A 27,101-nucleotide genomic window follows, 5' to 3' on the forward strand; every position below is an offset into this window, starting at 1 on the left:
GAATCCTTGCATCCCTGGGCTAAATCCCACTTGATCATGGTGTATGATCCTTTTAATGTGTTGTTGGATTCTGTTTGCTAGTATTTTTTTGAGGATTTTTGCGTCTATATTCATCAGTGATATTGGTCTGTAATTTTCTTTTTTTGTGGTATCTTTGTCTGGTTTTGCTATCAGGGTGATGATGACCTCGTAGAATGAGTTTCTTGGTGTTCCTTCCTCTGCAGTTTTTTGGAAGAGTTTGAGAAGGATAGATGTTAGTTCTTCTCTAAATGTTTGATAGAATTCCCCTGTGAAGCCTTCTGGTCCTGGACTTTAGTTTGTTGGAGGATTTTTAATCACAGTTTCAATTTCATTACTTGTGATTCGTCTGTTCATATTTTCTATTTCTTCCTACTTCAGTCTTGGAAGGTTATACCTTTCTAAGAATTTGTCCATTTCTTTCGTGTTGTCCATTTTATTGGTATAGAGTTCCTTGTAGTAGTCTCTTACGATGCTTTGTATTTCTGCGTTGTCCATTGTAATTTCTCCTTTTTCATTTCTCATTTTATTGATTTGAGTCCTCTCCCTCTTTTGTGATTTTTACGGGGTTTTTTCCCTGTACTTTATTTCAATTTCATAGCATTGTGGTCAGAAAAGATGCTTGATATGATTTCAATTTTCATAGCATACATATGGGTCTTGTTATTGTATCCATTCAGCAAACCTATGTCTTTTGGTTGGAGTATTTAATCCATTCACCTTTAAGGTAATTATTGCTACATATGTTCCTGTTACCATTTTCTTAATTGTTTTGGGTTGTTTTGTAGGTCCTTTTCCTCTCTTGCGTTTCCCACTCAGAGAAGTTCCTTTAGCATTTGTTGTAGAGCTGGTTTTGTGGTGCTGAAATATTGTTTTCTTTGTTTCTATTCCATTTATTTCTGCTTTGATCTTTATGATTTCTTTCCTTCTACTAACTTTGGGGTTTTTTTGTTTTTCTTTCTCTAGTTCCTTTAGGTGTAAGTTTAGATGATTTCCTCTTTTATAGTTGATAGCATGTGCCTTATGTATTGAAGTGCTCCTATGTTGGGTACATATGTATTTCTAATTGTTATTTCCTCTTGATCCCTTGATCATTATGTATTATCCTTCCTTGTCTCTTGTAACATTCTCTATTTTAAAGTCTATTTTGTCTGATATGAGTATTGCTACTCTAGCTATGATTTCAATTTTCTTAAATTTACCAAGGCTTGATTTGTGACCCAAGATGTGATCTATCATGGAGAATGTTCCGTGGGCACTTGAGAAGAAAGTGTAGTCTGCTGTTTTCGGATGGAATGTCCTACAAATATCAATTAAGTCTGTGTGGTCTATTGTGTTATTTAAAGCTTGTGTTTCCTTATTAATTTTCTGTCTGGATGATCTGTTCGTTGGTGTAAGTGAGGTGTTAAAGTCCCCCACTATTATTGTGTTACTGTTGATTTCCTCTTTTATAGTTGATAGCATGTGCCTTATGTATTGAAGTGCTCCTATGTTGGGTACATATGTATTTCTAATTGTTATTTCCTCTTGATCCCTTGATCATTATGTATTATCCTTCCTTGTCTCTTGTAACATTCTCTATTTTAAAGTCTATTTTGTCTGATATGAGTATTGCTACTCTAGCTTTCTTTTGATCTCCATTTGCATGGAATATCGTTTTCCATCCCCTCACTTTCAGTCTGTATGTGTCCCTAGGTCTGAAGTGGGTCTCTTGTACATAGCATACATATGGGTCTTGTTATTGTATCCATTCAGCAAACCTATGTCTTTTGGTTGGAGTATTTAATCCATTCACCTTTAAGGTAATTATTGCTACATATGTTCCTGTTACCATTTTCTTAATTGTTTTGGGTTGTTTTGTAGGTCCTTTTCCTCTCTTGCGTTTCCCACTCAGAGAAGTTCCTTTAGCATTTGTTGTAGAGCTGGTTTTGTGGTGCTGAATTCTCTTAGCTTTTGCTTGTCTGTAAAGCTTTTGATTTCTCCTTCGAATCTGAATGAGATCTTTGCTGGGTAGAGTAATCTTGGTTGTAGGTTCTTCCCTTTCATCACTTTTAATATATCGTGCCACTCCCTTCTGGCTTGTAGAGTTTCTGCTGAGAAAGCAGCTGTTAACCTTATGGGAGTTCCCTTGTATGTGATTTGTCGTTTTTCCCTTGTTGCTTTCAGTAATTTTTCTTTGCCTTTAATTTTTGCCAATTTGATTACTATGTGTCTCAACATGTTTCTCCTTGGGTTTATCCTGCCTGGGGCTCTCTGTGCTTCCTGGACTTGGGTGGCTATTTCCTTTCCCATGTTAGGGAATTTTTTGACTATAATCTCTTCAAATATTTTCTTGGGTCCTTTCTCTCTTCTCCTTCTGGCACCCCTATAATGTGAATGTTGTTGTGTTTAATGTTTTCCCAGAGGTCTCTTATGCTGTCTTCATTTCTTTTCATTCTTTTTCTTAATTTTGTTCTGCGGCTGTGAATTCCACCATTCTTTCAGCTCACTTATCCATTCTTCTGCCTCGGTTATTCTGCTATTGATTCCTTCTAGTGTTTTTTTCATTTCAGTTATCATATTCTTTATCTCTGTTTGTTTGTTCTTTCATACTTCTAGGTCTTTGTTAAACATTTCTTGCATCTTCTTGATCTTTGCCTCCATTCTTTTTCCGAGGTCCTGGATCATCTTCACTATCATTATTCTGAATTCTTTTTCTGGCAGGTTGCTTATCTCCACTTCATTTAGTTGTTTTTCTGGGGTTTTATCTTGTTCCTTCATCTGGTACATAGCCTTCTGCCTTTTCATTTTGTCTGTCTTTCTGTGAATGTGGTTTTTGTTCCACAGGCAGCAGGATTGTAGTTCTTCTTGTTTCTCCTCATACCACATCCTCTTAAACCAGTCATATGTTTATGGGCACTTGGGTTGTTTCCACATCTTGGCTATTGTAAATAGTGCTGCTATGAACATTGGGGTACATATATCTTTTCAAATTAGAGTTTTCTTCTTTTCCAGATATATACCCAGGAGTGGGAATCCTGGATCATATTGTAGCCCTATTTTTAGTTTTTTAAGGAACCTCTGTATTGTTTTCCATAGTGGCTGTATCAGTTTACATTACCACCAGCAGTGTATGAGGGTTCCCTTTTCTCCACACTCTCTCCAGCATTTATTTGTCGACTTTATGTTGATAGCCATTCTGACCAATGTGAGGCGATACCTCATTGTGGTTTTGATTTGCATTTCTCAAATGATTAGTGGTGTTGAGCATCTTTTCATGTGCCTGTTTGCCATCTGTATGTCTTCTTTGGAGAGATGTCTGTTTAGATCTTATGCCCAGTTTTTGATTGAGTTGTTGGTTTTGTTGATATTGAGTTGTATGAGCTGTTAGTATATTTTGGATATTAACCCATTGTTGGTCGCATTATTTGCAAATATTTTCTCTCATAACATTTTTCGCAGAACTATAACAAATAATCCTAAAATTTATATGGAACCACAAAAGACCCAGAATTGCCAAAGCAATCCTGAGAAAAAAAAACAAAGCTGAAGGCATAACCCTCCCAGATTTCAGACAATACTACAAAGTTACAGTAATCCAACAGCATGGTATTGGCACAAAAACAGACAAGTAGATCAATGGATCAGAATAGAGAGCCCAGAAAGAGACCCAAACACCTACGGTTAATTAATCTATGGCAAAGGAGGCAAGAACTTACAGTGGAAAAAAGACAGTGTCTTCAGCAAGTGATGGACAGGTACATGTAAATCAGCGAAATTAGAACATTCCCTCATACCATATACAAAAATAAGTTCAAAATGGTTTAAAGACCTAAATGTAAGACATGACACCATAAAACTCCTAGAAGAGAATATAGGCAAAACATTCTCTGACATAAATCATAGCAGTATTTTCTTATCAATCTCCCAAGGCAAAGGAAATAAAAGCAAAAATAAACAAATGGGACCTAATCAAACTTAAAAGCTTTTTCACAGCCAAGGAAACCATCAACAAAATGAAAAGACAACCTGCAGAATGGGAGAAAGTGTGAATCCTTTTTGATGAATATTTTATGGAATGACACAGGCAATGATAATATTCATCTAGAGAATCCAGCTGATTTCTTAGGTGGGGCCTCACTGATAGGTCTTTACTCCAGTTGAAGTTTTGTTCCTTAGCTTTACAAATCCAGAATTTTGATCTTGCAAGCTTTCTTAAGGTTACTCAGACTTAGGGATACTGGTCCATTTTAACCAACTAATGAGAGAGTGATCTGTAAACCAGAATGCCATTTCATTAATTTATGATATATAAAACTGTCAGTAAAAATGTTAATTGGACCAGAAAGCAATCTATAATCTTTTTCCTTTGAGAAATGCTGGAGAATCTTTTAAAATTCCTATTCTTTGAGCTCCTTCATTCTAAACTTCATGTTCACTGTTTCTTTTTCTTCAAAAAGATTATAATACAGTTGATTAGGTCTAAACTTGTTATAGAAGGTTTATACTTCTCTCTTTGTAAGAATCAAGAACAGATCAACTTGTTTACAGTTTGGGGTGTTTTGAAAACTCTCATGAGTCCTGGTAAGTCCTTTGGGTTAACTCTAAAGGTGATTAAAGTCATCTGAAAAATGATTTATAATTTAAGCTTTAGCATGTCCCCTCATTTTCGTCTTCCTTCCTGTTTATTTGTAGTCATCTTCTCATTGCCCTTTGCATAAACTATACTTGTTTATTCTTTCTAGTGCCTATGTTCAGCATTTGAATTAAATAACTTGAGAATTTCTGGGGTATAGATTTGTGTCAGATTCTTTCCCTACCCATCACTTCTCTATCACAAGATTAATAATACAGATATATGGAGGTGTAAGGAAGGAAGATTTTTGAAGGATATAACATCCAGCCTTTTGTAACTGGAGCAGGAAGATTTTTAGCTTTTCTAAAGGAAATGCTGGCATTCAAACAAACCATGTTTTTGTATGACAGCATGTTTCATCCTCTCATTAGCAATTTCTTATTCCATTAAGAATTATTGATGTGGTAGTGGAAAACACCTATTAGTTGAAGTGGCTCTTTTATTTGCCTTAACTCTAAAACTAATTCTGAGTTAGAAGACCCAGTTGGAGTACTTACTACTCATCAGAGGTGTCAGTTTTAACACTTTCAGAATGTGAGGAAATGCATGAGATACTTAAATTACTAAATTTTCTTTACAGTCTTGGAACTTGTTAAGCATTAGTTTTGAAAGTGACTAATTTTTACTTCTCTTTTTAGAAAGGATATATGTGAATGGGATAGGGGAGTGTAAGTGAGTCTGCTGTATGTTCCAAGTCCTTTATTATAACCTGGGATAGGGGAGTGTAAGTGAGTCTGCTGTATGTTCCAAGTCCTTTATTATAACCTAAGATGAAAATTTTATAGTCTCTGGTATGTTTTTTAACTTAGAAAAAGTATTTTATAAGAAAAAATTTATATAATAATTTATTTTAGCCCAAGTAATAATGCTTTTACAAATGGATTACTAGATGAATGGACATTTTGGTAAATAATTATGGAAGATATTAAATTGAGGTAAGTATAAGAATTCAGTATATTAAAATAAAATGTACTTGAACATTATCTTAATATTGGGTTCTCTGTTGACTGTTCACTGATAATAATGTTTTAAAAAACGCATGACTTTTGTTTTGCTTCTGCTAGGTGCTCATTTATGACAGATTTGGCCAAGATATCATCTCTCCTCTGCTATCTGTGAAGGAGCTGAGAGATATGGGAATCACTCTGCATCTGTGAGTTTTAACATGTTTCTAGTAATGGCATTTGTTTTCAAATACATTGTTTTGTTTTAATAAATTTATTTATATCTTATTTATTTTTGGCTGCATTGGGTCTTTGTTGCTGCGCACGGGCTTTCTCTAGTTGGGGCGAGCGGGGGCTACTCTTTGTTGCAGTGCACGGGCTTCTCACTGCGTTGGCTTCTCTTGTTGCGAAGCACAGGCTCTAGGTGCGTGGCCTTCAGTAGTTGTGGTGCATGGGCTCTAGAGCACAAGCTCAGTAGTTGTGACGCACGGGCTTGGTTGCTCTGAGGCATGTGGGATCTTCCCGGACCAAGGCTCGAACCCATGTCCCCTGCATTGGCAGGCGGATTCTTAAGTATTACGCCACCAGGGAAGTCTCTCAAATACATTTTTAAAAATGTCTTTAGCCACCCTGAAATCAAATTACTAAGGGACATTTATCAAGAAAATAGTATTAGGTTATAGTACTTGCACATAGAGAACATTTTTTCCGTTATCTTGTTTTAGTCAACCCTTTATTTCTGAAGTTAAAAATAATCCTCAGTCTGAGAATTTAAAATTTCATAATTTAAATTTTCTCTCTTGTGTCTTTTTCCTATAGACTGGTTTACTCTTATGTAAAGGAAAAGAACCGGTTGTTTCAAGCTGTCTTTCAGCTCTGAAAATTTTTTATTTCTTTAATTCAAATACACTTTTTAAAAAGAGGAATATCTAAATTAGTATATCATTAATATGAAAAATTAAAGTAACTAGGAAGTAATGACTTAATCACCATAGGGAGCTATCTATGTTGTCTTCTTAACTACTAAATTTATTTGATTATATTCCTTGTGATATGTCTGATAAATAAAACAAATTGCATTACTTTGTAGACTTGCCCTAATAGAACAATAGAACATTTAAAGAGGGGCTGTATACATGAATAGCTACTAATACTTTTATGTACTGAAGGAGTCCAGTTTTACGGTGTTCTTAGTTACATTTTGTTCTTTTTATGACATTATAATCAGTTTTCATTCTGTGATATTTTAATATATTGAATTATAGCGTGCTCTTTTATTGGGAATGTGGTTTTAGATTTACAGTGAGTAGCATATCAGAATCTTGTTAAATTCTTAAATTCTTCAATTTTATATTGAGTATTTGTTTTAAATTAATAGAATATTGCATTAATTCTAAAATATACTTTTTAATTTAATATTTCTGAAATTAAGGTCTATCTTCTTAATAATGCCATGATATAGTTTAATTGGCAGCATTTTCTGCCTGTTTTAATGATACGTTTTAAAATTGATAGCACCTTAGGTTTGATGAAACATGGTATTTGGCAGGTTCTTCCTCTCGTTTTTATGTCAGACTTAATCTACACATTTGTTGGTGGTGACATGTTAATGCTTATGACCTAAACTGGAGTTAAGCTTGATGCCATCCTTGAAAATGATGGTTTATTGTAAGCATTGGTTACTATTGCTACCTTACTATTTAACTCCTTTATTTTATTTTACTAATAAAAAGACTAAAGTTTGTAGAGTTCGAGTGATTGTCCCATGATTGTACAGGTAATTAATAGCAGAGTCATGGCCAGATTGCTTGACCACTGTTGCTGGGCTGTTTGTCTACTGAACCATAGTGGCTCAGAAACAGTGACTAATAAAAGTGAGGCCTCAGTACTTCCTTAAGGAGTGACAAGATATTCTGCCAGTTTGAGAGTTGTGCATTCTTGCTGCCCACCTGTTACTATTGCCATCAGAGCATGAAAGGATTACACAGCTACTCTGGTAAATTCCTGTGCACCTTGCCTCTGACTATTCTTCCTTTTTTGCTGGAGAATACTTCATCAGTTACTTTATATTCTGCAAGCTGGTTTAGGCTGATTTGTAGGAAACAATAATTACAGGTTTCCAGAACATGAAATGGTGGTTGTAGCCCTTTAGGTAGTTGGACAGCCAGTGTAAGAAGACAACAAACAATGGCTGCCAGCACCTTATAATCCTTCTGGTGTTAGCAGCAGCCAAACAGAGGGAAAAAAGCTATCAAATGCAGACTCACTGGCAGCATGTGCCTCTTTGACTCTCTCCTTTATAAGGATGACTGAAATAATTGTATATATAGAAGGATGTATGTAGATTGTATATGGAATTTTGCATATAGAAGGATGACTAGCATATTGTAGAAATAGAACATTTCTCATATTTCCTGATATAAGCATGGTGAAATCTTACAATGGAGAATAAAGATATTTTCTCAGTTGATATTGGGATATTTGAATGAATATACTTTCTGAACTGTAAAAGAGAAAACTTTCAAGTGGTACAATCTATAAGATGCTTAGCCAATCTCTTATGCATTCTCTTATGATGCAACAAGTAGAACAATATAAATTGTCTTAAAGTTTTAAGGAAGCATTCATATACCTTTCATTTAAAAAATATATTTGATTTTATTTATGGTTAAATTTTTTCATTGCTTCTAAAGATAGTTCCAGCTTTCTGTTTTCCCTCTCAGAGAACTGTACTTTCCTCCCACTTACCTCCCCCCACCATATTTCTATGAAAAATGGGAATAAAATTGATTTTGAATGTGCTTTAGTTCTCATTCAAGGAGAATATTGGTAGAAGAGACTGACTGTAAGAGGTATTAGAAATAAGGTGATTGGAGTAGAAGAAATGAAGACTGAGATTAGGATCTTACTAATAAATAATATTAACATTGATATAAGGAGAAAGCTGGGTTAAATAATTAATTGCATCAAGAGCTGTTAGAGTACTACTGGTCACTGTCCTTGAACTGGTGAACTAGTTTGAGAAATACTGTAAAATTTTTAGTTATCTTTTTAGATAAGTGACTAAGAAAAAAGTGAGTTTTATATTCTTTATGTGTCCTAGGCTTTTGCACTCTGATCGAGATCCTATTCCAGATGTTCCTGCAGTGTATTTCGTAATGCCAACTGAAGAAAATATTGACAGAATGTGTCAGGTAATACGAGTTCTCATTTTCCTTATTCTTGAAGGTGGAAACAGATTTTTTTTCAAAAAAAAAAATTCTTAGATGTCCAGTGTGAAAAATCAGAAATTTCCTTAACCCAATTTCCCACTTTGCTTTTTGAGACTATCTTTGAATTTTAAATATTTAAAATTTTTTGGCTGAGGAAGCATTATTTTGATTGAGACTGAGTCTGGCTTTAAAAAACAGAAAACCTAACTATATGAGCTTTTAAAAATAAGGTTTTATTCTTCTAAGATAATAGAAAGTCTGAGTAGGAAGTCCAGCTTGGTATAGCAGCTCTTTAAAGTAATCAAAGATCCAGGCCCCTTCTGTCTTTTTGAGCTGTCATCTTTAGTTTGTTGTTTTTCACTGTCTTGCTCCTTGCTTCACGGATGCAAGATGGCAGCTGCAACTTTAGGCATCACAATATATGTTCAAGGCAAGAAGAAGGGAGAAATTAACTATGCCAGCCCTGACTGTTGATTTTGGTCAGGAAAGCTAAGCTTTCCTAGAAGCTCCCAGAAGACTTTCATTTATGTCTCACTGGATAGAATTAGCGTCAAGGGAGGCCACAAAAGTTAATATTTAGATGAGTGTATTGTCACCCCCAAATAAAATCTGTATTCTTTTAGCAAGGAAGAAGGGGAAAATAGATACTGGATAGGTAGCTAACGGTGTCTGCTGTTAAGTCACAAGCATCTTTACTTGTTATTGACCGTTGAATCAAATTACTTTGTTTGTTAGTGAAGGCCACATATTTTGTGTCCTATAGAGCTAATAATGCCCAGCTTTCTCTTTTACCCTGCATAAACCTAACTATGCCATTTTTAAAAGAAGTACGATTTACCAATCCCTTCTTCTTTCCTTGTTTTAAAACATCTTTATTGACATAATTTACATACCATACAATTTACCCAAAGTGTACAAAGTATGCAATTCATTGGTTTTTAGTATATTCGCACAGGTGTGCAACCATCACCATAATGAATTAAAGAACATTTTCATCACCTTAACTATTACATCCCCAACCCCTGAACCCCCATCCCTAAGGTACTATTTGTTTCTCTATATTTGCCTGTTCAGCATATTACATATGAATGGAATCATATACATGGTCTGTTGTATCTGGCTTCTTTTTCTTAGCATAAAGTTTTCAAAATTCATCCATACTGTAGATGTTATCAGTACTTCTTTCCTTTTTATTGCTGAATAATATTCCATTGTATGGATATACCAAATTTCGTTTATCCATTTATCATTTGGGTTGTTTCCACCTTTTGGCTGTTGTAAGTAATGCTACTATAAACATTTGTGTACAAGTTTCTGTGTAGGCATATGTTTTCATGTCTCCTGTGTCCATGAACACCTAGGAATGGAATTGCTATGTCAAATGATAACACCATGGTTAACCTTTTGAGGAATTGCCAGACTATTTTCCGAGGTGGTTGCATCATTTTGTATTGCCTCCAGCAGTGTTTGAGTGTTGCAGTTCCTCCAGATCCTTGCCAGTACTTATTATCTGACATTTTGATTGTAGTCATCCTACTGGGCATAAAATGGTATATCGCTGTGGTTTTGATTTGCATTTCCCTGATGACTAATGATATTAAGCATCTTTTCATGTGTTTATTGGCAGTTTGTATCTTTGGAGAAATGTCAGTTCAGATCCCTTGTCCAGTTTTAAATTGGGTTGTCTTTTTATTGTTGTTAGAGTACTTTATATATTTTGAAACTGGACGTTTATCAAGTTTATTATTTGCAGATGTTTTCTCCCATCCTGTGGGTTATCTTTTCACTTTCTTAATAGTATCCTATGGAGCACAAAAATTTATAATTTTGGTTTTAAACTTAATTTCATTTTTTCTTTAGTTGCCTGTGCTTTTGGTGTCACATTTAAGAAACCATTGCCAGCTCATAATTGCTACTGAACTTGTGGTATTGAAAATACAAATAAATGTGTATTTCTTAGAAAAAGAAAAAGAAACCATTGCTAAATCTGTGTTTTGTTTGAAGATTTATATAGTTTGGGGGCTTGTACTTAGGTATCTGATACTTTTTGAGTTAATTTTTTTATGTGCTATAAGGTAGGTATCCAACTTCATTCTTTTGCATGTGGCTATCCAGTTCTCCCAGCATCCTTTTTTGAAGAGACTGTTCTTTCCCCAATGAACAGTCTTGGCAGCCTTGTCAGAAATTAATTAACAATAGATAAATTGGTTTATTTCTGGACTGTCAGTTCTTTTCCATTGATTTCTGTGTCTGTCCTTATGCCAGTACCACCCTGTCTTAATTAGTCTTGCTTCGTGGCAAGTTTTTTATTTTTTTGTTTTTGTTTTTTTTTTACTGTGAGAGAAAGCAGATGGAAATAGAAAATCAGAGGTTAAGAAATAACCCTATACTCTTAAACTTGAATTGGAAATATCAGTATGAACTCATGATATATTACCTCCTTAAAAAAAAAAAAAAGAATTTCCTTACTCTGCCCACTGAAAAAGCATAGAAACAGTGACAAACCCATTAGCAGTGCACATGCTAGCACATAGACTGCTGTTGACCTGAGACAAAAACACTGCCAAATATTTCTCCAGCAAAGATGGGTTTATTCAGTATTAGCAGAGAATTGCAATTTGGGGTCTGCAACCATGCCAAACCACATGCAAGTCCCAGCATGGCAAAGGAAGGAGAACACTTATATAGAGAGGAAAAGGACTTGTCAAAGAACCTGGCCAGTAAGATGGGTACCTCAGAGTTCTAGAGAAGTTCCCCAGGTAAGGATAACCTTTTCTAAAAAGACTTTAGCCTCAAAAGAGGTAGTCTGTCTTCAAGGAAAGTCATCAGTCCAGTGTGAAAATATACAGACCATAACTAAAACAAAGAGCTCATGGCTTTGCATTGGCTGAGTCCTTGCCAGGAAAGAAGTCTTTCTTCTTCCTGTTAGGTTCTATCATCACAGGGTATGAGAGCTCCCCCTTCTGGTCTCCCAACTCTATTTAATTGAGATTTTTGTTTATTATTACATTTTCCTTTTTTAAAATTTAATTTAATTAATTTATTTTTTATACAGCAGGTTCTTATTAGTTATGTATTTTATACATATTAGTGTATATATGTCAATCCCAATCTCCCAATTCATCCCGCCACCACCACCACCCACCTCCCCACCCCGCTTTCCCCTCTTGGTGTCCAAAAGTTATCTATATCTGTGTCTCTTATTTCTGCCTTACAAACTGAATCATCTGTACCATTTTTCTAGATTCCACATATATTCGTTAATGTACGATATTTGTTTTTCTTTTTCTGGCTTACTTCACTCTATATGATGGTCTATAGGTCCATCCAAGTCTCTACAAATGACCCAATTTCGTTCCTTTTTATGGCTGAGTAATATTCCATTGTATATATGTACCACATCTGATTTATCCATTCGTCTGTCAGTGGGCATTTAGGTTGCTTCCATGACCTGGGTATTGTAAATAGTGCTGCAGTGAACATTGGGGTGCATGTGTCTTTTTGAATTATGGTTTTCTCTGGGTATATGCCCAGTAGTGAGATTGCTGGGTCATATGGTAATTCTGCTTTTAGTTTTTGAAGGCTGTCCTCCATAGGGGCTGTATCAGTTTACATTCCCACCAGCAGTGCAAGAGGGTTCCCTTTTCTCCACACCCTCTCCAGCATTTGTTGTTTGTAGATTTTCTGATGATGCCCATTCTAACCGGTGTGAGGTGATACCTCATTGTAGTTTTGATTTGCACTTCTCTAATAATTAGTGATATTGCACAACTTTTTATGTGCCTGTGGCCATCTGTATGTCTTCTTTGGAGAATTGTCTGTTTAGGTCTTCTGCCCATTTTTTGATTGGGTTGTTTGTTTTTTTCGTATTGAGCTGCATGAGCTGTATATATATTTTAGAGATAATCCTTTGTCCATTGATTTGTTTGCAAATATTTTCTCCCATTCTGAGGGCTGTCTTTTTGTCTTATTTATAGTTTCCTTTGCTGTGCAAAAGCTTTTAAGTTTCATTAGGTCCCATTTGTTTATTTTTGTTTTTATTTCCATTACTCTAGGAGATGAGTCAAAAAAGATCTTGCTCTGATTTATGTCAGAGAGTGTTCTTCGTATGTTTTCCTCTGAGAGTTTTAGAGTGTCCAGTCTTAATTTAGGTCTTTAATCCATTTTGAGGTTTTTTGTGTGTATCGTGTTAGGGAGTGTTCTAATTTCATTCTTTTACATGTAGCTGTCCAGTTTTCCCAGCACCACTTATTGAAGAGACTGTCTTTTCTCCACTGTATATTCTTGCCTCTTTTATCACAGCTTAGTTGACCACAGGTGTGTGGATTTATCTCTGGGCTTTCTATCCTGTTCCATTGATCTGTATTTCTGTTTTTGTGCCTGTACCCTACTGTCTTGATGACTGTAGCTATGTGGTATAGTATGAAGTAAGGGAGCCTGATTCCTCCAGCTATGTTTTTTTCCCTCACAATTGTGTTGGCTGTTCAGGGTCTTTGTGTCTCCATACAAATTTTAACATTTTTTCTTATAGTTCTGTAAAAAATGCCATTGGTAATTTGATAGGGATTGCATTGAATCTGTAGATTGCTTTGGGTAGTATAGTCATTTTCACAATGTTGATTCTTCCATTCCAAGAACATGGTATATCTGTCCATTTGTTTGTGTCATCTTTGATTTCTTTCATCAGTGTCTTATAGTTTTCTGAGTACAGGTCTTTTAGGTAGGTTTATTCCTAGGTATTTTATTCTTTTTGTTGCAGTGGTGAGTGGCATTGTTTCCTTAATTTCTCTTTCTGATCTTTTGTTGTTAGTGTATAGCAATGCAAGAGATTTCTGTTCATTAATTTTGTATCCTGCAACGTTACCAAATTCATTGATTAGCTCTAGTAGTTTTCTGGTGGTATCTTTAGGATTATCTATGTGTAGTGTCATGTCATCTGCAAACAGTGACAGTTTTACTTCTTCTTTTCCAATTTGTATTCCTTTTATTTCTTTTTCTTCTCTGACTGCCTTGGCTAGGACTTCCAAAACTATGTTGAATAATGGTGGCAAGAGTGGACATCCTTGTCTATTTCCTGATCTTAGAGGAAATGCTTTCAGTTTTTCACCACTGAGAATGATGTTTGCTGTGGGTTTGTCACATATGGCTTCTATTATGTTGAGGTGGGTTCCCTCTGTGTCCGCTTTCTGGAGAGTTTTTATCAGAAATGGGTGTTGATTTTTGTCAAAAGCTTTTTCTGCATCTGTTGAGAGCATCACATGGTTTTTATTCTTCAGTTTGTTAATATGGTGTATCACATTGATTGATTTGCGTATGTTGAATCCTTGCATCCCTGGGCTAAATCCCACTTGATCATGGTGTATGATCCTTTTAATGTGTTGTTGGATTCTGTTTGCTAGTATTTTTTTGAGGATTTTTGCGTCTATATTCATCAGTGATATTGGTCTGTAATTTTCTTTTTTTGTGGTATCTTTGTCTGGTTTTGATATCAAGGTGTTGATGGCCTTGTAGAATGAGTTTGGGAGTGTTCCTTCCTCTGCAGTTTTTTGGAGGAGTTTGAGAAGGATAGGAGTTAGCTCTTCTCTGAATGTTTGATAGAATTCACCTGTGAAGCCATCTGGTCCTGGACTTTAGTTTGTTGGAAGATTTTTAATCACAGTTTCAATTTCATTACTTGAGATTGACTGTTCATGTTTTCTATTTCTTCCTGGTTCAGTCTTGCAAGGTTATACCTAAGAATTTGGCCATTTCTTCCAGGTTGTCCATTTTATTGGTATAGAGTTCCTTGTAGTAGTCTCTTACGATGCTTTGTATTTCTGCGATGTCCATTGTAACTTCTCCCTTTTCATTTCTAATTTTATTGATTTGAGGCCTCTCCCTGTTTTTCTTGATAATTGGCTAAAGGTTATCAATTATGTTTATCTTCTCAAAGAACCAGCTTTTAGTTTTATTGATCTTTGCTATTGTTTTCTTTGTTTCTATTCCATTTATTTCTGCTTTAATCTTTATGATTTCTTTCCTTCTACTAACTTTGGGTTTTGTTTGTTTTTCTTTCTCTAGTTCCTTTAGGTGTAAGGTTAGATTGTTTACTTGAGATTTTTCTTGTTTCTTGAGGTAGGATTGTATTGCTATAAATTTCCCTCTTAGAACTGCTCTTGCTACATCCCATAGGTTTTGGATCGTCATGTTTTCATTGTCATTTGTCTCTAGGTATTTTTTGATTTCCTCTTTGATTTCTTCAGTGATCTCTTGGTTTTTTAAGTAACGTATTGTTTAACCTACATGTGTTTCTGATTTTTATGTGTTTTTTTCCCTGTAATTTATTTCTAATCTCATAACGTTGTGGTCAGAAAAGATGCTTGATATGATTTCAATTTTCTTAAATTTACTGAAGCTTGATTTGTGACCCAAGATGTGATCTATCCTGGAGAATGTTCCGTGTGCACTTGAGAAGAAAGTGTAATCTGCTGTTTTCAGATGGAATGTCATACAAATATCAATTAAATCTATGTGGTCTATTGTGTTATTTAAAACTTGCTTTTCCTTATTAATTTTCTGTCTGCTTGATCTGTTCATTGGTGTAAGTGAGGTGTTAAAGTCCCCCACTATTATTGTGTTACTGTTGATTTCCTCTTTTATAGTTGATAGCATGTGCCTTATGTATTGAAGTGCTCCTACGTTGGGTGCATATGTATTTCTAATTGTTATTTCTTCTTCTTGATCCCTTGATCATTATGTAGTATCATTCCTTGTCTCTTGTAACATTCTCTATTTTAAAGTCTATTTTATCTGATATGGGTATTGCTACTCCATCTTTCTTTTGATTTCCATTTGCATGGAATATCTTTGTCAGTCCCCTCACTTTCAGTCTGTATGTGTCCCTAGGTCTGAAGTGGGTCTCTTGTACATAGCATATATATATGGGTCTTGTTTTTGATTCCATTCAGCAAGCCTGTGTCTTTTGGTTGGCACATTTAACCTATTCACATTTAAGGTAATTATCACTACATATGTTCCTATTACCATTTTCTTAATTGTTTTGGGTTTGTTTTTGTAGGTCCTTTTCTTCTCTTGTGTTTCCCACTCAGAGAAGCTCCTTTAGCATTTGTTGTAGAGATGGTTTTGTGGTGCTGAATTCTCTTAGCTTTTGCTTATCTTTAAAGCTTTTTTTGATTTCTCCTTCAAATCTGAATGCGATCCTTGCCAGGTAGAGTAATCTTTGTTGTAGATTCTTCCGTTTCATCACTTTAAATATATTGTGCCACTCCCTTCTGGCTTGTAGAGTTTCTGCTGAGAAATCAGCTGTTAACCTTATGGGAGTTCCCTTGTATGTGATTTGTTGTTTTTCCCTTGTTGCTTTCAATAATTTTTCTTTGTCTTTAATTTTTGTCAATTTCATTAATACGTGTCTCAGCGTGTTTCTCCTGCCTGGGACTCTCTGTGCTTCCTGGACTTGGGTGGCTATTTCCTTTCCCATGTTAGGGAAGTTTTCGACTATAATCTCTTCAAATATTTTCTCAGGTCCTTTCTCTCTCTCTTTTCCTTCTGGCACCCCTATAATGCGAATGTTGTTGTGTTTAATATTGTTCCAGAGGTCTCTTAGGCTGTCTTCATTTCTTTTCATTCTTTTTTCTTAATTGTATTCCATGGCAGTAAATTCCACCATTCTGTCCTCCAGGTCACCTATCCATTCTTCTGCCTCAGTATTCCGCTATTGATTCCTTATAGTGTAGTTTTCATTTCAGTTATTGTATTGTTCATCTCTGTTTGTTTGTTCTTTAATTCGTCTAGGTCTTTGTTAAACATTTCTTGCATCTTCTCGATCTTTGCCTCCATTCTTTTTCCGCGTCCTGGGTCATCTTCAGTATTATTATTCTGAATTCTTTTACTGGCAGGTTGCCTATCTCCACTTCATTTAATTGTTCTTCTGGGGTTTTCTCTTGTTCCTTCATCTGGTACATACCGCTCTGCCTTTTCATCTTGTCTATCATTCTGTGAAAGTGGTTTTTGTTCCGTAGGCTGCAGGATTCTAGTTCTTCTTGCTTCTGCTCTCTGCCCTCTGGTGGATGTTGCTATTTAAGAGGCTTGTGCAAGTTTCCTGATGGGAGGGACTGGTGGTGGGTAGAGCTGACTTTTGTTCTGGCGGGCAGAGCTCAGTAAAACTTTAATCCGCTTGACTGCAGATGGGTGGGGCTGGGTTCCCTCCCTGTTGGTTTTTTGGCCTGAGGCAACCCAACACTGGAGCCTACCTGGGCTCTTTGGTGGGGCTAATGGCGGACTCTGGGAGGGCTCATGCCAAGAAGTACTTCCCAGAACTTCTGCTGCCAGTGTCCTTGTGCCCATGGTGAGCCACAGCCACTGCCCGCCTCTGCAGGAGACCCTCCTACACTAGCAGGTAGGTCTGGTTCAGTCTCCTCTGCTGTCACTGCTTCCCCTGGGTCCCGGTGCACACACTACTTTGTGTGTGCCCTCCAAGAGTTGAGTCTCTGTTTCCCCCAGTCCTGTCGAAGTCCTGCAAAAAAATCCCACTAGCCTTCAAAGTCTGATTCTCTGGGAATTCCTCCTCCCGTTGCCACACCCCCAGGTTGGGAACCTGACATGGGGCTCAGAACCTTCACTCCAGTGGGTGGACTTCTGTGGTATTCCTGTCGATATCCTACAAAATAATACCACTGGCCTTCAAAGTCTGATTCTCTGGGAATTCCTCCTCCCGTTGCCACACCCCCAGGTTGGGAACCTGACATGGGGCTCAGAACCTTCACTCCAGTGGGTGGACTTCTGTGGTATAAGTGTTTTCCAGTCTGTGAGTCAACCATCCAGCAGGTATGGGATTTGATTTTACTGTGATTGTGCCCCTCCTACTGTTCCACTCTGGATTCTCCTTTGTCTTTGGATGTGGGGTATCTTTTTTGGTGAGTTCCAGTGTCTTCCTGGTGATGATTGTCAGCCATCTTAACAATATTAAATTTTCTGATCCGTGAGCATGGGATATCTTTCTATTTATTTCAATCTTTTAATAATATTTTGTACTATGAAGAATGTAAGTTTTACACTTCTTTTGCTAAATTTATGCCTTTCTATCTTTTTAATGCTGTTGTGAATGGAATCGTTTTCTTAATTTCATTTTTAGAGTTACTCATTGCAAGTGTGTATATACCCAGTTGACTTTTATGTATTGATCTTACATCCTGCAACATTGCTCAACTTCTTTTGAAATGTCTCCCTCATTCTTCGATCACTTCCTTACTTTTTTCCATACTAAGATAGTCCAGTCTCATCTTGTACTTTCTCTGTCTGAGCCCAAGGTTCAGCCATTTGTCTAAGGAGCCCTGGTTGCTTTTTGTGGAGAATGGTGTTTAGAAATCAGTGTCTGAGCATTAGATACTCATTGCTGCTAGGATGTCACAGTTCTTGGGTCCTCTCAATGGACAGAGCTAAGAAATACATGTATATCAATATTTATACCAATATTTAATGCTATAAATCTTCTTGTTCATCTCTCTATTTAGAGAGATAGATAACCTCTGAAATTGTTTTAATTCAGAAATACAGGATTCATTCTAGCTTTTCCTTCTCCCTTTACAAATTTATGATTTCTTTCGCTGACAGTGAGAAACATCACTCCCAACATCCTCAACATAATTACTTATTTATCAATTCTCAATTCCTTAACCAATCTCCCAGTCTTTGTTGAACCACTGCTCTGCTCAGCCACCTTCCTCACACAGGCTCCAGACCCTCAGTTTTTCACATTTCAGCATCTTTGAAATCATATGTATCTTAAAAGTGATGGTGTGTTATAGAATTTTATTGGCAGCATTCATTCTTCCTTAGTGCTACATAAAACAGCAGTGCCTGTTATAATGACATTATCTTAGATTTGAAGAAATATGCTTATTTAGATATCTATTTGCCTAGAGTCTAAGAAGCTAAGTAAATTTGATTTAAGAATTAACATAAGTTTAAATGACACTGTTTTTGGGTGATCGAGAAGGAATAGTTCTAGAATTGGTCATTAGAATTATAACATGTCTGTGTACAGTGAAGGAAATATTTGTTGTATCATCACATGACTAGAAACAGTAGAAGGTAGTGTCTGCCAAATATAATAAGCATTTAAGCTATATAAGAGAGCCACTTCTGGATTTTTTTAAGAATAATACAAGTGTGCTAATTCAAAGCAGTTTTGTACACTACTGAAATGAATAGGATTTTATTGATAATATAATTATAGTATCATAACTTTAATTATTAAAATACATGTCAGTTATATCTGGTAACCAAGTAACCAGTACCTCTCCATAACTTTATTCTCCTGAGGTACTTTTTTTGTATCATTTGTATAACCTGTCTTTTTTTTTTTTTTTTTTTTTTTGGCGGTACACGGGCCTCTCACTGTTGTGGCCTCTCCCGTTGCGGAGCACAGGCTCCGGACGCACAGGCTCAGCGGACGAGGCTTACAGGCCTAGCCGCTCTGCGGCATGTGGGATCTTCCCAGACTGGGGCACGAACCCGTGCCCTCTGCATTGGCAGGAGGACTCTCAACAACTGCGCCACCAGGGAAGCCCTATAACTTGTCTTTTAAATATGCATATTATCCTCTAAAACTTTGCTCTTATTGTATCTAAAAGATTTGCATTGGTCATTATCCTTTATACTATCCTATAACAATGAAGTATTCATTATATTCATAGGATCTTCGAAATCAACTCTATGAATCATATTATTTAAATTTTATTTCTGCTATTTCAAGAAGTAAACTGGAAGATATTGCAAATGCAGCATTAGCAGCTAGTGCAGTAACACAAGTAGCCAAGGTAAGAGGTTTTGGTTGGCTAATAACGTTTTGTTAATGTAAAATTTAGTAATATTCTGAAACCTATAAATCGACATTGTTGTCTAATTTACAAAGGACTGGAACAACCTAAGAAATATTTAGACCCAATACTTCTAGAAAGAGTTCTGATAGTGTAAATTATATTCAACTTGAACTAGGCAAAATAAACCAAACTAAAGGAACTTATTACTCAATTAATTTGAAAGACAAAAATAAAAAGCTGAATCAATTTTTGTTTTGGGCTGGGATTTGTATAATTTTTTTAGCTCAGCTTAGAAATAGTTTGACAGTTGTGTTGTCATAAATTATACCCAGAATATTTTGACATTGTTTTATCAGTGATCACTATAGTCACCATACTATCTTCAGATATTTTTTTAGTTAGGAGAGAGTATCCAAGGGGGGCTATATTGCATATTATAAGAAAGAAGTCCAGCAATTCTATATCATAGTCACTTTTAGTCATGTTTGGCCTAATTATAAATAAATCTATAAAATATATTCTTGGTTGTAGCCCTGTATTGCCCTTTGTTTCTTGAATTTGGACAAGATATAACTGAAAATTCTACAGAATGACACAGGGCGAATAAAAGACTAAACAACCATGCATTTAATTCCCATTCTTTCATACTAATAGATTTTTCATTCTTAGATTTAGATAGTCCACTACTACTTCTGATTAGTTTTTAAGGCTTATGTCTTATTATTCTTTCTCTTCCAAAATTTATCATTAGTTTTACATGAAATAATAGGAACAGTTTTCGATTTAACTGCATTTAACATATCTCAGATAGTTTTCTTCATTTTTGTCCTGATTTACGCTTCTAAAGAACTAGTGTAACTTTTCCCCACCTATAAATATAGTTCACAGTGTAAAAACAGTTACTATGACTTTCTTAGAGAAGTATGATTAAAATGAATATAAAAATTAAAATTGTGGTTTTTCTTCATATTTGATATCCATTCCCATCCCAACCACAATTTGTTTTAAAATTTTATATCTTCTTAAATTTTGTTTTCTGAAACTGTTACTCTCCTTGATAATTTATTGCTCAGAGTCTTGTTTTGTTTTTTTATTGCTTTTTAATGTTAATTTCTCATTCTTGCCCAATTAGGCAATCTACATGCTACATGGTATAATTTTTAGTTATTGAATATAATTATAATTTTTTTCATTTTATCATTAGTAGATTAAATCAAACTAAATGTGCATTCAATATTGTAAAATTGATTTGAAAACCTTTTCTTTTGTTTCTAGGTTTTTGATCAGTATCTCAATTTTATTACTTTGGAAGATGATATGTTTGTATTATGTAATCAAAATAAGGAGCTTGTTTCATATCGTGGTATGTAAAAATAGGAATTTTATAATTCATTGTTAACAAAATGAACAGTGTACTGTAAAAAAACAATAGTAAACATGTTTAGTGCACTCCAAAACCAGCTTTGTTTACAGCCCATAAAGAAAACAAGTCTCAGACTTGAGTTCTGTCACATGTAGACAACACTTACTAAATCTGTTTTGTAAGCTCAGTGAAGGACCAATTATCTGACCTTTTAGTTACCCCACAGCAACTTGCACGAATGGTTCACTCATGGTGAGTAAGACAGTATTTTAGTAGTAAGATTCAGTTAATCTTTTAGTACTTTGATCCTTGGACAAGAACAAGTTTACTTTGCTTCTCTGTGCTTTATTTTCCAAATCTGTAAAACGGGAATAATAATACTATCTATCTCAGAGTTTTTATGGGAGTTAAATGCATAGTATATGTAAAATGCTTGGAAAAGTTACTGGCATATAGTAAGCACTCAGAAAATGTTGCTTAATGTTGCTATTTGTCAAGATCAGACAACAACAAAGAGTCAGCAGCTACTAATGTCCTATTATGGAATGAAGTATTGATATAAGTACCATTCTCAAATATAGTTTGTTAGACACCCTTGATTCTTAAACCCTGTTCGTGCAGTGGTAGGATTGAGTATTGGTATTTGATCAAATGCTATCTAACCACCTCTGTAGTTTGTATTCCCAGCTTTGATAAACTGACCATTCCTTGGATGTAGATTAAACTTAACAGATGCAAACACATACACACAGTTAACAGACACACATGTATACACACACACACATGCACGCACGCACATGGACACCCACACCATGTTTTATTGTCTATGCTGATTCTTTTTCTTTGTAAAAACATTTAACATGAGATCTACCCTCTTAACATTTTTAAGTATATAATATAGATACAGTATTGTTGATTTAGGTACAATGTTTTATGGCAGATCTCTAGAACTTATTCATCTTACCTAACTGAAACTCTGTGCCCATTGATTAGTTATGTCAAATATTTTAAAGAAAATTGCAGACTACAGAAGATGTGATTAGCCAATTCATAGAAATAATTATTAATTTGATACCTAAGGATTGAGATGTTTGGGGATGACTAGAGTTTCAGAGGTTCTAAAGTAGGGGCCTCCCATGGGGGCATTTGGAAATGTGTAAGGACTTTTTTTTTTTTTTTTTTTTTTTGTGGTACGTGGGCCTCTCACTGCTGTGGCCTCTCCCGTTGCGGAGCACAGGCTCCGGACGCGCAGGCCCAGCGGCCATGGCTCACGGGCCCAGCCGCTCCGCGGCACGCGGGATCCTCCCGGACTGGGACACAAACCCGCGTCCCCTGCATCGGCAGGCGGACTCCCAACCACTGCACCACCAGGGAAGCCCGTGTAAGGACATTTTTGTCCTTACAATTAGGACAATTGTCCTAATTGTCACAATTAGCACTAGCATTTAATGAGCAGGGACTAGGCGATGCTAAATCTTCTGCAGTGTGCAAACCATACTCACACAGAAAATTGTTCTGCTCAAGTTACTAGTGGTATCCTATCATAACACACTGGACCAGGTGGTAAGCTCCCAAGAGAAGAGAGCATGAATCTTTTGGTTTCACTGAGCTCCATAGTATGCCTTCTTGCTGAAATTAAGCAACATCTCTAAATGGGTGTAAGTATTTGCTGAATTGCCCATGTAAGAGATTTTTGACAGTACTCTAGTTATTTACAGAAGTATGTTTACATTTAATTGACCTTTAACTTAATTAGCTACTTAAGTTACATGTTTAAAACCTAGTTTCCCTTAAGCCTTTAAGCTAAACTTGTAAATTTTGTTTATAAATCTGTTTATTTGAAACCAAGCACCTTTACTTTTTCTTTCATTAACTCAGATTGAACTGACTAAATTATAATCAGTCTCATTTAACAAACTTAGTCAGCAAACTTAGTTTGTTAAATTTCCTTAAACAGTTTAAGTTGCGTTTATAAATTCAGCCTATTCATTTTTTAATTATTTGGTTTTTAATTGATGTATAGTCAATGTACAATATTATGTAAGTTACAGGTGTATAATATAGTGATTCACAATTTTTAAAGGTTATATTCCATTTATAGTTATTATAAAATATTGGCTGTATTCCCTATGCTGTACAATGTATTCTTGTAGCTTATTTTATACATAATAATTTGCACCTCTTAATCCCTACCCCTAGGTTGTCCCCTCTTCCCTCTCCCCACTGGTAACCACTTATTTGTTATCTCTAGCTGTGAGTCTGCTTCTTTTCTGTTACATTCACTAGTTTGTTGCATTTTTTAGATTCAACTTATAAGTGATACCATGCAGTATTTGTCTTTCTGTCTGACTTATTTCACTTAACATAATACTCTCCAAGTCCATCCATGTTGCTGCAAACAGCAAAATTTTTTTTTTTTTTTGCGGTACGCAGGCCTCTCACTGTTGTGGCCCCTCCCCTTGCAGAGCACAGGCTCCGGACATGCAGGCTCAGTGGCCATGGCTCACGGGCCCAGCCGCTCCGGGGCACGAACCCGTGTCCCCTGCATCAACAGGCGGACTCTCAACCACTGCGCCACCGGGGAAGCCCCATGATTTTTTATGGCTGAGTAGTTTTAAGTACTTCAGATACCAGACCAGGCAACTTTATAAATCTAACAAACAAAATCTGCCCAAATATTTAAATAATTATTAAAAATAATTAACTTTATAGGGAGTCTAAATTCATTAAACATTCAAGTGTTTATAAATTTGTTTTCTTATATCTCTCAACTTAAAAATCACAAGTCTGAAATTAATAATTATTGAATTAAAAGTATAAATTTAATTTATTAATTTTAAAGTATAATCACATGCTTAATCGCCCAGATTCTCAATAGTATAATTATAATAATAGTAGTAGATTGCTCTATACACATTTTACAATATAAGCTCGTTTACTCCTCAGATTAACTTAATGAAGTAGGAATTAATATTATTTCTGTTTTCTAGATGAAAAAACTGAGACACAGATACTAAGTAACTTGATAAGGAAATGGCAAAACCGGGTTACTAAATCCAGGCACTCACTCCAGAGTTAGTGCTCTTAATTATTATGTAATTATGTGGCAACTCCTCTCAAACATTATAAGTGCTTTAATTAATAATCTTAAACAGATTATTAGAAACATTAATCAACCATATTGATACCATGGATTCAATTTTTATCACCTGTTTTCCATGGATTGGGAATTTATCCAATAAAGGATGCAGACTTGTCACCTTAGTTAGACTTAGGCTAATGTCTCAGACAAACCAAGTTGTTGTTGAAAATGAGTTGAAGTTAGTGATGGGCAGTGTTTTGACTGTTGAGGTCAGTTGTTTCAGAGGTGTGGTACTGAAGGGTATGGACCTGAAGGATGGAGGCTTCATATAGATTTTACCTGAACCAGTGATTGGCAGAATGAGCTGAGTATTTCACTGGATTGGTATCCCCTGAATTTACATAATTCACGTTGTATCCTTATGCCATTTCTGTCATCTGATTTGGATAGATGGCAGTCTGCAATACTGAATAGCAGCACGTTTCCTCATCCAGATTATGGTTAAAGTCTTTGTTATTTTTATGTTCTCTGCATGTACCGTACTTTCTTTGAACACTCTGTTGTATCCAGTTGGATTCTGATTTCCTCTTAGGCTGATCACAAGTTGTATTGAATTTTATATTTGTTTTCACATTCAAGATGCTGGGAAATTAAATGTATTATATAGATAATATTTTAATCCAGTCAGTGTTTTAACAAATAGTTACTGAGCATCTACTTGTCAGACACTGAGCCTAGGTACTCTGAGAGATAGGAAGATGAATAAGGGAAGGTCTTTGACTGTCAAGAAAAGTCTTCACAGCAATGTTTCTTAAAGTGTAGCCCCAGCAACCTGTTTTTCAAATGTGGAAGCCAACACGTAGTAGAGCAGCCAGGATAGCAAAGTCACTGGTTGTCAACCTAGTGAGTAGGCTTGCCACCTCTCCATTTATTCTTCCCTCCTGGCTAGGGACCATTATTACTCTGACCTTTTAAAAACATTTGACATGTTGGTTCTTAAAGTTCCAAGAAAGAAATGGGACAGAAAAGAAAAAAACGTGTAGCCCCAAGTATCACCTGAGGTGTTTGTCAGAATTGCAGATTACCTAGAATTATCCCAAATCTATTGAATTGAATCCCTGAGGGAAGGGGCTAATAATCTTTCATTTTTAATAGCTTCCAGAGAAACTTCTTTCTCTTCTCTCCTATTCTTAGAATGATTCTTCTATCCACTGAAGTTTGAGAACCACTTAAGTACGGTCTAGTAGATCAGAAGAGAAATTTATATAATTTGTTATAATACAAAGAAAATGTATGTGATGTTGGTCTTGCCGTAATTGATTTATTGATACATTGTCCTTTTCTGGCAGTATTTGGATAGTAAGATCAGTAGTTTCTTGAGGCCATTTAATGTTTGTGAATAAAATTATGGAAGATGATATTTATTTTCCTATTTGCTCTGGCAAAAATTTTGTATAATTTATGTGGTGGGTTTTCTCTTATTATTACTGCTCTAATATTGATACTACTCATTACTACTACTGATATTGAGGTGGTATTTTTTTTAAAGTACTATAATTTTTGTGGATACTTGTTCACTTAAAATTTAAAGCATAAAAATTTTTACTTCTTTATTACAAGTATTATCAAACTGAATATTGATAGGTGTTGAGTAATAATTTGAATAAAAATAAGGGATAAATTTTGGTCACTTTCTTCTCCTTTATCTATGTCATTTTAGCCATTAACAGACCAGATATCACAGACACAGAAATGGAAACTGTTATGGACACTATTGTTGACAGCCTCTTTTGCTTTTTTGTTACACTGGGTAAGTTTTCAAACCTTTGTTTATTTCTTGAAAGTAAATTATTTAACAGCTCATTTTAACCTGTTACACTGCAATATGATCCCTTATTATCTATCTGGATCTCTACAGTCCCTCTCTCCAGAGTTGAAATAAAATATACATTCTGTACTATGTAAAACCACAATTCTTCTAATAATTTGATGAAGTTAGCATTTAGCAGCTCTCTTGAGTTGTCACCTTAGATGTCTTTGGTAATTGTAACTTCCTAATATATTGTTTGAATGTTTGCTGGCGGCTTCACCTATGTGCCTGCTAATTTTCTTTTAATATTTCATTTTGAAAAATTTCAAATGTACTTCTAATTAGAGATATATGCCTGGTAAGTATTAAGGCAAACTCCCAAGGCTCCAGAAAACTGTAAATTTACGTAAAACACTTATCCAACATATTCTCAAAATTTTAAACATTTCTTTGGAGTATCTAAATTTACTTCCAGCTACATTGTGTTTTTTGTTTTTTGTTTTTTGTTTTTTTTTTGGTACACGGGCCTCTCACTGTTGTGGCCTCTCCAGTTGTGGAGCACAGGCGTGTCCCCTGCATCGGCAGGCGGATTCTCAACCACTGCACCACCAGGGAAGCCCTACATTGTGTTTAGTGTCTAATGTATGATTTTATTCGTTACTATTAATAATGGATATGTTTAGAAATCCTCTAATTGCGATTTTAATTTTGCAGACACTGAAAACTTTTCAGTTAAAATGATCCTCACACTACATTAATAAAATTTCTCTCTTTTTCACAAATGAGAAAATTAAGAGATACATGCATAGTTTAGGATATAGACAAAAGCTTGAGGAGAATTTGCATACAGATTTTGCGGGTCCCTCCTTTCAGGGATTTTTCCTTTAATTTCCAGCCCTGAACTCCAGGCTTTGATTTCCCAGCTCAGTGAGTCTTCTGTTTTCTGCTTGAGCTCTTTCTCCTCTGTGCCATGCAAACTGGAAAGTACCCTCAAGAGGAAAGCTGGTTAAAAGTATCTCTCACTGTTCAAGTATTTCTCTTCTTTCAAGAGTTTTACCCTCCTCCACTTTCTGCTTGCTTTCAATTGCTCTCAGTACCTTCAGATGGAGTTGTTGTTGGGTCTTTTTTTGTTTGTTTGTTAAAGAACGCACATGTATACCACTTTTAGTCATTAAACAGACATAATTAATCTTTCTATTTTTGCACACAGTCTCCAGAATGTTGCTGCATGCTAGGG

General features: G+C 35.5%; 1 protein-coding gene across 2 annotated transcripts in view; it reads left to right on the forward strand.

Moving 5' to 3' along the window:
• The window catches only part of SCFD1 (sec1 family domain containing 1), a 131,171-nt gene that overhangs the window by 7,602 nt on the left and 96,468 nt on the right, over window positions 1-27,101 (forward strand). For both annotated transcript variants that reach the window (XR_003681874.2, XM_007118118.3), the window contains exons 3-7: window positions 5,698-5,786; window positions 8,681-8,771; window positions 19,484-19,606; window positions 20,885-20,972; window positions 25,775-25,864. Coding sequence is in view for 1 of the 2 variants with exons in the window: in XM_007118118.3 (XP_007118180.3) it covers window positions 5,698-5,786; window positions 8,681-8,771; window positions 19,484-19,606; window positions 20,885-20,972; window positions 25,775-25,864 (481 nt within the window). In the remaining variant the exon portion in view is untranslated. The remainder of the gene's footprint in view (window positions 1-5,697; window positions 5,787-8,680; window positions 8,772-19,483; window positions 19,607-20,884; window positions 20,973-25,774; window positions 25,865-27,101) is intronic.

Source organism: Physeter macrocephalus, chromosome 11, assembly GCF_002837175.3.
Source record: "Physeter macrocephalus isolate SW-GA chromosome 11, ASM283717v5, whole genome shotgun sequence".
NCBI lineage: Eukaryota > Metazoa > Chordata > Mammalia > Artiodactyla > Physeteridae > Physeter > Physeter macrocephalus.